At 40.8% G+C, this 13517-nt stretch overlaps 1 protein-coding gene across 2 annotated transcripts in view; it reads left to right on the top strand.

The window, feature by feature from the left end:
- Positions 1-13255, top strand: part of mfsd2a (MFSD2 lysolipid transporter A, lysophospholipid) — a 35926-nt gene extending 22671 nt beyond the window's left edge. For both annotated transcript variants that reach the window (XM_003227572.3, XM_008120804.3), the window contains exons 8-14: positions 850-971; positions 1119-1202; positions 7014-7097; positions 7508-7620; positions 8585-8728; positions 10089-10265; positions 12356-13255. In XM_003227572.3, coding sequence (XP_003227620.1) covers positions 850-971; positions 1119-1202; positions 7014-7097; positions 7508-7620; positions 8585-8728; positions 10089-10265; positions 12356-12419 — 788 coding nt within the window. In that variant the 3' untranslated portion in view covers positions 12420-13255. The remainder of the gene's footprint in view (positions 1-849; positions 972-1118; positions 1203-7013; positions 7098-7507; positions 7621-8584; positions 8729-10088; positions 10266-12355) is intronic.
- Positions 13256-13517: the final 262 nt, after the last annotated feature.

Genomic DNA, 13517 nt, shown 5'->3' with positions numbered 1-13517 from the left:
CTCCAGTTGGCATCGCCGTGTCCTTCCCCAGGAACATCGCTCCTTTTGACAGACCCACAAAGGCACACATACCCCACACACAAAAGCAAAGGGATGCCTGGGGAGGGAGAATTTGCTTTCTTCCCCATGTATGGTACTGCTGCCTGTTGGCTTTTCCCTACAGCGACTTAAGAAACTGATATTTGATTCTCATATAATGGCAAATAATAATAATAATAATAATAATAATAAGAAGAAGAAGAAGAAGAAGAAGAAGAAGAAGAAGAAAACTCATGACCATTCATCATTCACTGCACCCTCGCAGTGATGTTGACCGGCTGTATCTGCCTAGAAGATTAGGTGGTAGAGGACTCTTACAAGTAAAACAAGCAGTCAAAGAAGAAGAACATGCCCTGGCAGAATATGTAAAGCAAAGTGAAGAACCTGCTTTGATTGAAGTCAAAAATCAAACTCCTCAAAGCACAGCAGACAAAAAACCAGCAGTTCAAGAAACACAGCAGTACAAGAAAACCGCATTACACTACCGCACTACACAGCAGTACAAGAAAACCGCACTACAAACTAGAGCTGACAGCTGGCACAAGAAAACATTGCATGGAAAGTTCCTTGACAAAATTGAAGGAAAAGCTGACAAGGAGAAGACCTGGCTAAGTCTGTGTTAATTATTGATTTGTATTCTTGAGTATTTACGTTCATTATTATACGTATTATGTTCAGTTGTTGAATGGTTTTAAGTTGTTGTATGCTTTCCTGCTATGTTGAGTCCCTTGAGGTGATAGGGCAGTATATAAATAAAGTATTATGATGATGATTATTATTATTATATTCATCTTTTGCTTTGTTCCTCAGAGTCATCAGAGCTGCAGTCGCCTGAGCAAGGTTCCTTCTTTGAGGGCTTGAAGCTGGTGATGAAGCATGGCCCGTACATCAAGCTCATTGCCGGCTTTCTCTTTACCTCCCTGGCGTTCATGGTAAGGCATTTTCCCTCCTCTATCCACCATTAATTTGTGAGGAAATGGCAGTCCCCAAACCCAACTTCTGTTTTCCTGTATTCCTTCCGTTTCTTGATTCCCACTTTTTCTCCTAGTCTGATTTTCCTATATTTTTTTCCTTTCCAGCTGCTGGAAGGCAACTTTGCCTTGTTCTGTACCTATACTTTGGGATTCCGCAACGAGTTCCAAAACATTCTGCTGGCGATCATGGTAAGTGTGCTTATTCTTTTGAAATGATACTCTCGGTTAGTTCTATAAACCAATAATAATAATAATAATAATAATAATAATAATAATAATAATAATAATAATAATAATAAAATATATATATTTTTGTATGCCGCCTCCAACTCCCCAGCTGGGGACTCGGGGCGGCTCACATGGGGAACAAGCCCAATATAATCACATAAAATAACAATTTAAACATCAGACAACACAATTTAAAAACAATTTAAACAAGTCATAGTTAAAATCAACATAGTTAAAATGTTCAACAATCATCCAGCTGCAAGGCCATTCAATGCTAATCAAGGTGGCCAATGGCAACATTAATAATAATAATAATAATAAGAAGAAGAAGAAGACGTTTATTTATATCCCGCCTCCATCTCCCCCGAAGGGGACTCGGGGTGGCTTACAGCAAAATCAGATACAAAACAATAACAAAATACGAAACATCAAAATATAGAACAAAAACTAGTAATAATACATACACAATAACTGAGAAAAAAACAAAACAGAAACACAGTATTAAGACATTGAATTAAAACCAATGAGGTTGCAAACATTAACACTTGCCTCAGGCAAACAAATTATTTCTCCCACCCTGGACATCATTCCACAGATATTGATGTTATTGATATTATTTACAGCTATGTACAGACGCGCAGCTAACACATGTTCTTTGCCAGACGCCATTAATTCTGCCAGACAAGAGACATGTGTGTTAGCTGCGCGTCTGTACATAGCTGTAAATAACATCAATAAAGTTTCTGAACCGCCGACTTCGGCTGACATCTGACTGATGAGAGTTTATTTTTCCGTGAGTCTTGGAACAGATTCCTCTTCGGAAGGAGAGGAATTGAGATGGAGAAGGTGAATATGTCTCAATTAGCCTCTCACACATCAACATAAACCCCATCAACAACACCATTTCTTCCCGTGGGAAAGCCTCCCTGTTTCCCATCTTCCACAGCAGGAAGACCCTGCACCTGAATCCCATAATTCCCATCAGAGTCATCTTGAAACTCATCCTGAACCTGAAACTCTTCATCTTGAACCTGTATCCCAAAATCCTCATCAGAGTCACTCTGAGGCTGAGTCACCACAGTCATAGATGTGGGCGAAACTTCAGGAGTAAATGCTTCCAGAACATGGCCATACAGCCTGGAAAACTCACAGCAGCTCAATGATTCCGACCATGAAAGGCTTCGACAACACATTATTGCAATGTTTTGGACTGCAATTCACAAACATCTATCACGATTTCGCCCTCCTTTGGCTTGCTTCTCCCATCTTTTTGGTTTTTGGACCTGCTGCTTTGCGATTCAGTGAAGAGATAAAAGCAGGATATAAATCAATATCATCACAATCATCATCAGACATGAGAGAATATATGAACCGCAGAAAAGGAATGCAGAAAGCCCACAATGGAGGTACTTAGGTTGTCGGACATCGCAAGGGAACTGAAAGGCCGGAGTATAAGGAAAGAACGGCTACTCGACATGGTTGCTGAAAAGTCCACGAACAGTGCCGTCTTTGTCCGCCTCCGAAGCCGGCCCTGAAAAGAGAGGGAAGAATAGGAGCCGTGTGAGCCTTTTGTCCCCTTCTCGTCTCCGACCCTCCCGGCCCCGGCCCTTAATCAGAAGAAGAAAGGAGGCTGAAGTGTTTACAGGCCGGAGCCCTGAATGGAAGGAACGGAGCCGATTTGTCTGGGACAGGCTCTGCATCCTGAATGGGGCCCTTGCGGGCATTGTGTGCCGGGAAACGCCGCCGCCGGAGGGGAGAAGGGAGACCCAGCCGGGCCCCCAGGAAACGTTGGGAGCCAAAAGGAATGCAACCTGCCGCTTGGCAAAACGAGGGGAGATTCAACCCACGGCACGCACCAGGCGTAGGATGGAACAGGTCCAATGAGTCGCTTGGCGATGCTACTTATTTTGGACTTTATCGCCAAGTTAGCTTGGACGCACCGCAACTCTGGCTGCATCTACATTGCAGAATGAATGCAATGACTCCGCTTTAACTGCCACGGCTCAATGCCGTCCCTCAAGAGACCAAAAAAGTAATTTTCGTTAAAAGTAGCATAGTTGATGCTTAAGTCATCCTTAAGTATGTGGAATCAAATAGACGTTTTGGTCACTAAGGAGAAGTGCATCTAATTTTCCCTCAACTATACATTCGGAGCCCCCGGTGGTGCAGTGTGTTAATGCACTGAGCTGCTGAACTTGCAGACCGAAAGGTCCCAGGTTCAAACCCAGAGAGCAGAATGAGCGCCCGCTGTTAGCCCCAGCTCCTGCCAACCTAGCAGTTCGAAAACATGCCAATGTGAGTAGATCAATAGGTACTGCTCCGGCAGGAAGGTAACGGCGCTCCATGCAGTCATGCCAGCCACACGACCTTGGAGGTGTCTACGGACAACGCCGGCTCTTTGGCTTAGAAATGGAGATGAGCACCAACCCCCAGAGTCGGACACGACTGGACTTAACGTCAGGGGAAACCTTTACCTTTTTAACATAGTTGATTTACTTGTAAACTTCATGTATTCAACTTGAGTATATACAGTATATACTTTGCAAATAACTAGTATAGGTTGCTATTTCCAACAGTTCAAGGGATGCCAAACAGCATTCATTCTGCAATGTAGCTTTTGTGCAAGAGAATTTACCTTATCCTTGTCTTCTTTTCTCGCTGCCTTACCTACAAGAATTGGCATCTTTTCGAATGAGACACGTCGGTACATGATACGCCCAAAGTACAACCGCCTCCGTTGAGTCATTTTCACTCCAAGGGAAAGTTCAGGCTTTATTTATTCTACCATCCAATTATTTGTCTTAACGACCATCCATTGTGTGGTTCCCAGAGATCTCATTCAACGCCACAATTTGATTTTCTTGTTAATTTTCCTCCACCCTCTGGCTTTCACATCCATACGTAGGCAAGGGAAAAGCTATGTCATGGATAATTCAGATTTCGGAATTAAAGCATGCTGGTGCTTCATCAAACTACAGATCCCAGGATTCCATACCATTAAGCTTGGAAACCCACGGTATGCCCTTTGGCATATCTCAAGAGGAAAACAATGGCAAAAGTCCTCTAAATGCACCCGTAAGTCCAATAATAATAATAATAATAATAATAATAATAATAATAATAATAATAATAATAATAATACAGTCCTAGACACTTGGGAAGTGTCTGATGTATGATCCAATAAAACAGCCAGCAGTGTGTCTGTTGTGGACTCATCTTGTTGTGTTTCTAATACTACTACTACTACTAATAATAATAATAATAATATCACACAGTCCTAGACACTTGGGAAGTGTCCAACGTGTGATCCAGTACAACAGCCAGCAGAATGTCTGCTGTGGACTCATCTTGTTGTGTTTATAATAATAATAATAATAATAATAATAATAATATGGAACATGGCCACACAGCCTGAAAGACATACAACAACCCAATAATAATAAACTTTTATTTGTACCCCGCCATGATAATGTAATGTGCATAATTCCCATGGAGTAAACAACAAAACCACTGGACCAAATCACACCAAATTTGGCCACAAAAGACATAGTCATCCAATCAATCTGCATGCAGCAGCGTGTCAGCAAAAATGGCTAGGCGTGTTAGTGCTGACACGCGTGTCATAGGTTGGCCATCACTGCACTAAACAGACACCCCAAAATTCAGTGAGTTAGTGGGAAATGGGGCCCCCAGTGGTGCAGTGTGTTAAAGCGCTAAGCTGCTGAACTTGCGGACCAAATGGTTCGAATCCCAGGAGCAGGATGAGTGCCCGCTGTTAGCCCCAGCTTCTGCCAACCTAGAAGTTTGAAAACATGCAAATGTGAGTAGATCAATAGGTACTGTGATGGCAGGAAGATAAGAATGTTCCATGCAGTCATGTCGGCCATGTGACCTTGGAGGTGTCTACGGACAACGCCGGCTCTTTGGCTTAGAAATGGAGATGAGCACCAACCCCCAGAGTCGGACACGACTGGACTTAATGTCAGGGGAAACTTTTACTTTTACCTAGTGGAAAATATTTGAAGTCTGTAACTTTTTTGCTGAGACATCCGCACAGTTAGTAGCTTTGGGAATGGAACGGGGCGTTGGTTATAAGGGTCTTCTCCAGCCTTTTGCCCTACAGTTGGGTTAGACCACAGTTCCCATCATCCTCAATCTTTAAACAGGGACTGATGTGAGTTGGAGTCCCAAACATCTTTGAAACTAATCTAGGTTGGGCAGAACAAGATAATGTGCAAAAAGATTCGACCGCAGATCCACAACACACCCCAAGAGAGATGCTTAGCTTTGCTGGATGCTGAGGCTGACCATGACTCACGCCTTGTTGAGGGCGTGGAGCATTTTTTCCTCGCCTGATCCCAGCTTTCTTGGCAACGCGTCGTCCGATGGAAGAATCCAAAAACTTCTGCCAATCTCAGTTATGTGCAGCCATTCTCATCTCCACTTTCTCGCTAAATTGGAAGAGAGAAGAAGGGTTTTTTCTTCCCAGTCAGGCCATGTGCACATTCCTGCCTTGATCTAGGACTGGTTGAGGTCAAAGCCATTGCCTTGAGAATGAAAGGGGAAGGAACATGATGTTGACTGAACTTGTGGGAAAATTTGGTGCTTTTTGTTATAGGAATGGCAACAATATGTGATTCCTTGGGTCATTTCAGACTAAGGAGTGGAAACAAAGATGTTTCTGTTTACTGTATATACTTAAGTATAAGCCTAGTTTTTCAGCCCTTTTTTAAGACTGAAAAAGCCCCCTTCGGCTTATACTCGGGTGAGGGTCCTGGTTGGCTTATTTTTGGGTCAGCTTATACTTGAGATGATATGGTACATTTATTATTTGTCTCTATTATTATTGGTATTATTACATTTATTATTTTTCTCTATTATTGTTGCTACTATTACATTTATTTTACTCTATTTTTTATTTTTATTATTATTTATTAATACAGTAGAGTCTCACTTATCCAAGCCTTGCTTAGCCAAGCCATTTTTGTTGTCAATGTTTTCAATACATCGTGATATTTTGGTGCTAAATTCGTAAATACAGTAATTACTACATAGCATTACTGCGTATTGAACTACTTTTTCTGTTAAATTTGTTGTAAAACATGATGTTTTGGTGCTTAATTTGTAAAATCATAACCTAATTTGATGTTTAATAGGCTTTTCCTTAATGCCTCCTTATTATCCAACATATTCGCTTATCCAACATTCTGCCAGCCCGTTTATGTTGGATAAGTGAGACTCTACTGTATTACATTTATTATTTTTCTCTATTATTGTTGCTACTATTACATTTATTTTACTCTTTATTATTATTATTATTATTATTATTATTATTATTACATTTATTATTTCACTCTGATCTTATTATTATTGTTGCATTTATTATTTTACTCTATTATTACTTGTATTATTTACCTGTATTTATTATTATTATTATTACATGTATTTTATTCTATTATTATTAAAAGGATACATAAGCACATTGACAATGAAGAAGATGAGAATAATGATTTAATCAGAGTTGGACAGTCATATCTTAAATTTGAGCTTTATGTAAATATTCAAAAACATTTAACCTACTGATGCCTCAATTAATGTGATTTTATTGGTATCTATTTTTATTTCTGAAATTTACCACTCTCGGCTTATACTTGAGTCAATGTTTTCCCAGTTTTTTGTGGTAAAATTAGGTGCCTCAGCTTATATTCGGGTCGGCTTATATTCGAGTATATACGGTATATTTTATGTCTTTTATGTCTTTCTCTCTTGCAGCTCTCTGCCACCCTGACCATCCCCTTTTGGCAATGGTTTCTGACTCGCTTTGGGAAGAAGACTGCTGTCTACATTGGCATCTCGGTGAGTTCAAGACTTTGCAAATCGATGCAGCTCAAGAAACCAAAGCATATAGAAAGGGTGTGGAGCATCTTGGACCTTCCACCAATATATAAACCTCACTAGCCTAGTTTCCAATATACCTCATAATCTCTGAGGATGCTTGCCATAGATGTGGTTGAAACGTTAGGAGAGAATGCTTCTGGAACATGGCCATACAGCCCAGAAAACTCACAGCAACCCATCCTTCTTTACAATACTGAGAGACCAACACATCGCTAGGCTATTCAGGACAGACTGATGCAGTCAAGGTCTTGGGTAAATTATGTGAATCAGGATGTCTTCTGGTTTGATTAAGCTTTTGTTTTATTTTATTTTTAAAGCACAATTGCTGTCTAACGTTTCTTCTGACCACCTTCTCTCTGCTTCTGCAGTCTGCTGCCCCGTTTCTCATCTTGGTTGTCATTATGGAGAGCAACCTCATCATCACCTATGTGGTAGCTGTTGCCGCCGGGATGAGCGTTGCGGCTGCCTTCCTTTTACCCTGGTAAGTGGGTTTTAATTTGTATTTTAGTTATCATTTTTGTACAGAAAGCCAATTACAGTTGGGTTTCTTTAAAGCTTCCATAATACATTACAATCCCATGGTTTCATCATCCCGCATCTGACAAAATGTCCTCTGGAGTAATTCTTTGAATCCTTCAAAATATTCTGTGATATGATTGTGCCATAAGTTTTCATAGACTTGGGTAACTTAGAAAGTAACATTCCCAGTGGAGTTCCATGGCTGAGTAAGGGATCGAACCCTGGTCTCTATGACCAACATCAAATGCTTGAACCTTTTCACGGCACCAGGATGCAAGTCTAAACAAAATGCATTGCTGTTTCATATGCACAGATAGGTTTGTGTACACTTGAACCATCAGAAAGCAATGGTGTCATTTTTTCCAGCCACCCAAACAACAATTTTGGAGCATTTTTGATTTGGGATTTCTGGATAAACCCTACTCAGCCTTTACAATCAGCCCACCACATTTGCAGGCTTCACTTGTGCAGCTTGGATTGTTAATATGTTATCTCTAGGAATACTTCCAGTGTAACTGTATTGTCCAGTAGCCCCAGAAGTTGTCTGTAGAATTGCACTGGAGGACCCAGAGATTCCTTAGAGAGAACACTTGTCTAGGCTTGTGTTGATCCTCCAGTGCAATTCTATGATGTTGATCTGGTGGAAATTCACCATAGAGTAGTTCTAGAGGACGACAGATTTTTAGAGGTGTTCAATCATTCTTTCTCCACTTTTCTTGGTTCCTAAATCCAGTGAATGTGGAGGGCTAACTATATTTCCAAAACATTGAAAGTGGAATATTCTCCAATTTTCAGTAGTTTTCTGCAGGCTGTTTTTTTAGCATTTGGGTGTTATCTTCATCATGTTTTTGACCTCGTTTTGAAGGTGAAGGCCACTGGGGAGATTTCACAGGGACTTACATGTTCGTCCTCTTCTTTCCGCCCAGGTCCATGTTGCCGGACGTCATTGACGACTTCAACCTCCAGCACCCGGATTCCGGCGGCCACGAAGCCATTTTCTTCTCTTTCTACGTCTTCTTCACCAAGTTTGCCTCTGGCGTCTCCCTGGGGATTTCCACGCTCAGCTTGGAGTAAGTGCCTCACTTCATGGGCTGGTGCCATTTCCACAGAATGAATAACCTGACAACAGGCTGGTCTTGAATTACTTGTACTCAAGAAATAGCTCCATTGAGTGACCTGTTGATAAGTTATTTCTGGCTGATAAAGAGAGTGCTAAGGAGGAAACGGCATGTTGGCCCCGCAAGGGGAGAAGCCCGGAAGATGTGGGACGAAGCCACTGCCTTGTCATGAGTTCTGTTTTCTTGAGAACGGCTCCAGGCAGGGCTTGTAATCGCTCTCTTGGTTACGGCTCATTATCTCTAAAACGGACGTGCTGATATCACCCCAGTTGTGTGGGAGTTAAAATAAAGGCTTTCTATGCTGCGGGATGGAAAGATTGAGAGATTCTTGTGTCCAAATTCTCAATTAGAAAGTTTTGTGGCTGCTTTTTACTAAAATAACAAGGAGTGCCAAGACCTCTGCCTGGATCGTAGTTATCTCCAACAATGGAGACTTTACATTGGTGAATCTGCAGATGTGGATTATGTGGTTACAGGGATCTTATTGTGATAAATAATGCCCATATTCCATATGGACTCCATCCTTCCTCCCAAAAGCTCAGAGCAGATAAAGCTCTGCATAAAAACACTTCTTCTTCTTCTTCTTCTTCTTCTTCTTCTTCTTATTATTATTATTATTATGCTTTATCGCTCTAAAAAGAGACCCGAAATGTTTTAAATCATATTAAATAATGTAATACAATATAATGATAATAATACAGTATTATAATTTATTATATATTGTAGTATAGTGGTATAGTACAATATAGTAATATATTTTTTAATTTAATATGCCAATTGTGTTTAATTTTGTATTTGATTTTGATGTGCTTTTATTTTCTGTTTATTGTGATTACACGGGCTTGGCCCCATGTAAGCCGCCCCGAGTCCCTTCGGGGAGATGGAGGCGGGGTACAAAAATAAAGTTATTATTATTATTAAATCACAGATTACCATAAGTATTAAATATTAAAATACCTAATTAAAATACTGTGAAGCCCCGGTGGCACAGCAGATTACACTGCTGAGCTGTTGAACTTGCTGGCCGGATGGTCAGCGGTTCGGATCCACAGACAGGATGAGCCCCAGCTTCTGCCAACCTAGCTATTTGAAAATATGCAAATGTGAATAGATCAATAAGTACAGCTCTGGCGGAAAGGTTTCTAATAGTTTTGCCTAATCGATTTGTTAATTTAATAAAATTAGGTGTCAATTAAGAGAGGAAAACAAGATATAAATGAGATGATAATGATGATGATAACAGGCTACTGAACTATCGATCACTGGACATTGGCTCAGCCACCCCAAAACACTTGTTTTCCTGGTTTTATAGTTTTGCCGGATATAAGACCCGGGGCTGCTCCCAGCCAGAGGAGGTGAACTTCACCCTGAAAATGCTGGTTTCGGTGGCTCCTGTGGTTCTGATCATCTTCGGCCTCCTCCTCTTCAAGCTGTATCCCATCGATGAAGAGAAGCGGAAAGAGAACAAGAAAGCCTTGCAGGAGTTAAGGTGAGACCCTGGAGCTGGTCAGAACTCCGTCACATTAAAGTGAAGTCAAGCTGCATTCATTTAATAGTGTGGATGCGCCCTGTGACTTTTCAACACCGGTAAATCCCTGGGATTTTGAGGACACCCCTTTGTGTGGCTGCAGGTTCAAATTTTGCAAAGTCAAGGAGGGAAACTTTTGCACTGGATAACAACCACCCCGTTTTATCACCGAAGCCTAAAATAGAGCTGGTGTTTGGTGGCCCCGAGACAACCAAGTGTCCCATTTCTCTGACATAGCATTTTGTGGGCGAGTTGGAAATGGGAGCTAAATATAAAATACGGACTCTCCTTGCTGGGTTGGCGAGTTCAACTTGGCTCCCTGAACTTTGGCTTTCTTCACTCACTGGGTTTTCTGATTGTCCAGAATTGCACCAGAAATAGTATTTGCTCAGATCTTGTGCATCCATTAATACCTGACTGTTTGGAAAAAGTACTGTCGCTAAAAAGGACTGTCTGCATAAGTTGCAACTAGTTCTGGAAGGTTAACCAGTGGCCAGTTAATCTCACTGGAGCACCAACCTTGGTTTATTTTTGAGCATTACCTCCTCTCCCTTAGGAAAACATTTTATTATTATTTATTTACATTTCAAATTTTTGAAAATGTATTGCAACAAAGTTCAGTAAGCAACAACAAACATCAACAAAACTTTATATACCGCTCTATCTCCCATAGGGACTCAATCTTGCCTGTGCGTTAGCAAGATCCATCATCTTCCAAGTAGGATAATGATGAGCCTTGCATAGAAAAGTGATCCATCATATGGTTGATAAATAAGGACTTGAATTCCCTAATAGTGGCCTTTAAACAGGTATTGGGGATTTAATTTTTTACCCTCAGTAGAGGGAACTTAGAAATAATGCAGTTTCTCACCACTTTGACTGTCATGACTCAAAACTGTGTAATCTGGGATGTATAGTTCAGTGAGGCACCAGCTGTCTTTGGCAAAGAAGGATGAAGATCTTGCAAAAGTGGTGTCAAATTGCATTAGATGCAACCAATAGTGTAGATACAGACCATAGAGTTACCCTGAAGGACCTTGAGATTCCTTGAGTTTGGCACCATTTTCAATGCCATGGTTCAATACTTTGGGATGGGGGGAGTTGTAGTTTCACACGGTCTTTGTTTTTCTTTGCTGGGATGTCACTAAACTACAACTCCTAGGACTCTATAGCATTGAATGAAGGCAGTTCAAGTGGTATCAAACTGCATTGTCTCCTGAGTCAATTATAACAATATCATAATATATAATACTCATATTATGATATACTAATGTATTGTATATACATATAATATTCATAATAATATGATGTAATACAATATGATACACTATTACAATTGTATATTTACAATACATGTAATACTGTATTACTAATATTACAATATACTGTTATAGTACAATATCTATATATATAAAAAGGTAAGGTACGTTTGTAGGACTGAGTAAACAACAAAACCACTGAATCAAATCACACCAAATTTGGCCACAAAAGACAGTAATCCGATCTATGTCCTTCATAAAAAAAACCTGGAAAATAAAGTCCAAAATTAAAGAACGAGGAAGAGCCGTTTTCAACCCTGGTTGCTGGTCAGAAGGGTAGGCCCTGCCCCCTTTAGGCCCCGCCCACTTCATCTCCTAGCAACCCCCTCTGCCACAATGGTGCTGGGTACAGCCAGGGTTCAGGCTTTTGAGGCTGCAAGGCTATTCACTGCTATTCCACCTGGCCGACAAAGCATTCCCATAAGCCACAGCAATGCGTGGCCGGGCACAGCTAGTAGTAATATAATGCTTATATTGTACTATGTTAATAATATAATATAGTGTTTGTACATATAACTTGTAAGCCGCCCTGAGTCCCCTTTGGGGTGAGAAGGGCAGGATATAAATGTTGCTAATACATAATAATAATAATAATAATAATAATAATAATAATAATAATAATAATAAATTCTATAGTGTAGGTGTACTCTGTGTCTTCCAGGGTGATTGTATGATAGACATATGTTCCCCCCGCCATCAATACCTTACCTGTTGATCCCTTTGCTTTTGCAGAGATGAAGAGAGCAGCAACAGCAGCACCGAGTCGGACTCCACAGAACTGGCCAGCATTGTCTGACCTCGGCTTGCCTTGGTGGTCCGCCTTCATGCACTGGTATCCGTCGGAAAACAGGGAACGGGGCTGCTTTGGTGCCTGCAAAGCCGGGGAAATTGTTACTTGCTCCTTTGGGGCCGTGTTCAATGAGACGTCCTTCCAGACTTTCTCTGGAGAGCAAATACTGGGAGACGTTGTGCCTTACGGGAGGGATCCATGGAGCACTGGGTTTTTGTTTTTTTGCATACGCACAATATTTGGTCCAGAAGGAAAGGTGCCTTTGGTGGGGATCCGCACCCCAAATCAGCGTGTCTCCAGCCACAATCAGTTTGCAATACTTGAGCCATGACGTTTCTGGGATGCGTGCAACCTATCACAACTCCACTGCACTGAACGTGGTGCGAGGCGTCGCAGTACTGTTGCCTTTGTTTCTGTGTGCGTCTGTTTTTATTTTGTTGTCTTACCATGGGCCCCGATGGTGCTTCCAGGCGTACATTATGCCTGCGGGCCGGACGTAACCAAACACAACTTCGTACTGTACTTTTTTTTCCCTGACAAATAAGACACAACTAATGTAGAAAGCATCCTGTGGCGTTGCTGTTTTTATATATGTAATATATATGTGTATGTATGTATAAATATATTTGTATATATAAAGAGCTAATAGATTAACTTAAATGATGTTGTAAATATTACAAAGTCGACCACACGGTTTCCTTGTTTTGTAAATGTCTGTACAGAAAGAAGACTGGATCTATTAATATTAATTTACGTTACGTGCCAAAATGTTACGTGGCAGCGAGAGAGGACTGTTGACCTGTTAATATTAATTTACATTAAATGCAGAATTGTTAAATGTGCATTTGTTTTTTCCATTTCTACAGACCATAGGAATATAAGCAAAGGGGTATGTATGGAAATGCCTTTGGATCTCTTTCTTTGTTTCCAATTTATGGTTCTCCTAAGTGCTTTCTTTGCAAGATATCGGTTTTATTGTGAGCTGCTTTGAGTCTCTTTTTTGGAGAAAAAAAATGAGGTATAATAATAATTATGGTGATTCAGAGGGAGTTTCTCAGGCTTTCCTCTGAGGCTGAGAGAGTGTGATTTGGCCAAGTTCAGTCA

The sequence above is a fragment of the Anolis carolinensis genome, unplaced genomic scaffold, assembly GCF_035594765.1.
Source record: "Anolis carolinensis isolate JA03-04 unplaced genomic scaffold, rAnoCar3.1.pri scaffold_10, whole genome shotgun sequence".
In the NCBI taxonomy this organism is placed as follows: Eukaryota; Metazoa; Chordata; class Lepidosauria; order Squamata; family Dactyloidae; genus Anolis; species Anolis carolinensis.
Note: the sequence above shows the minus strand (reverse complement) of the source record. Positions and strands in the feature narration are given on the sequence as shown.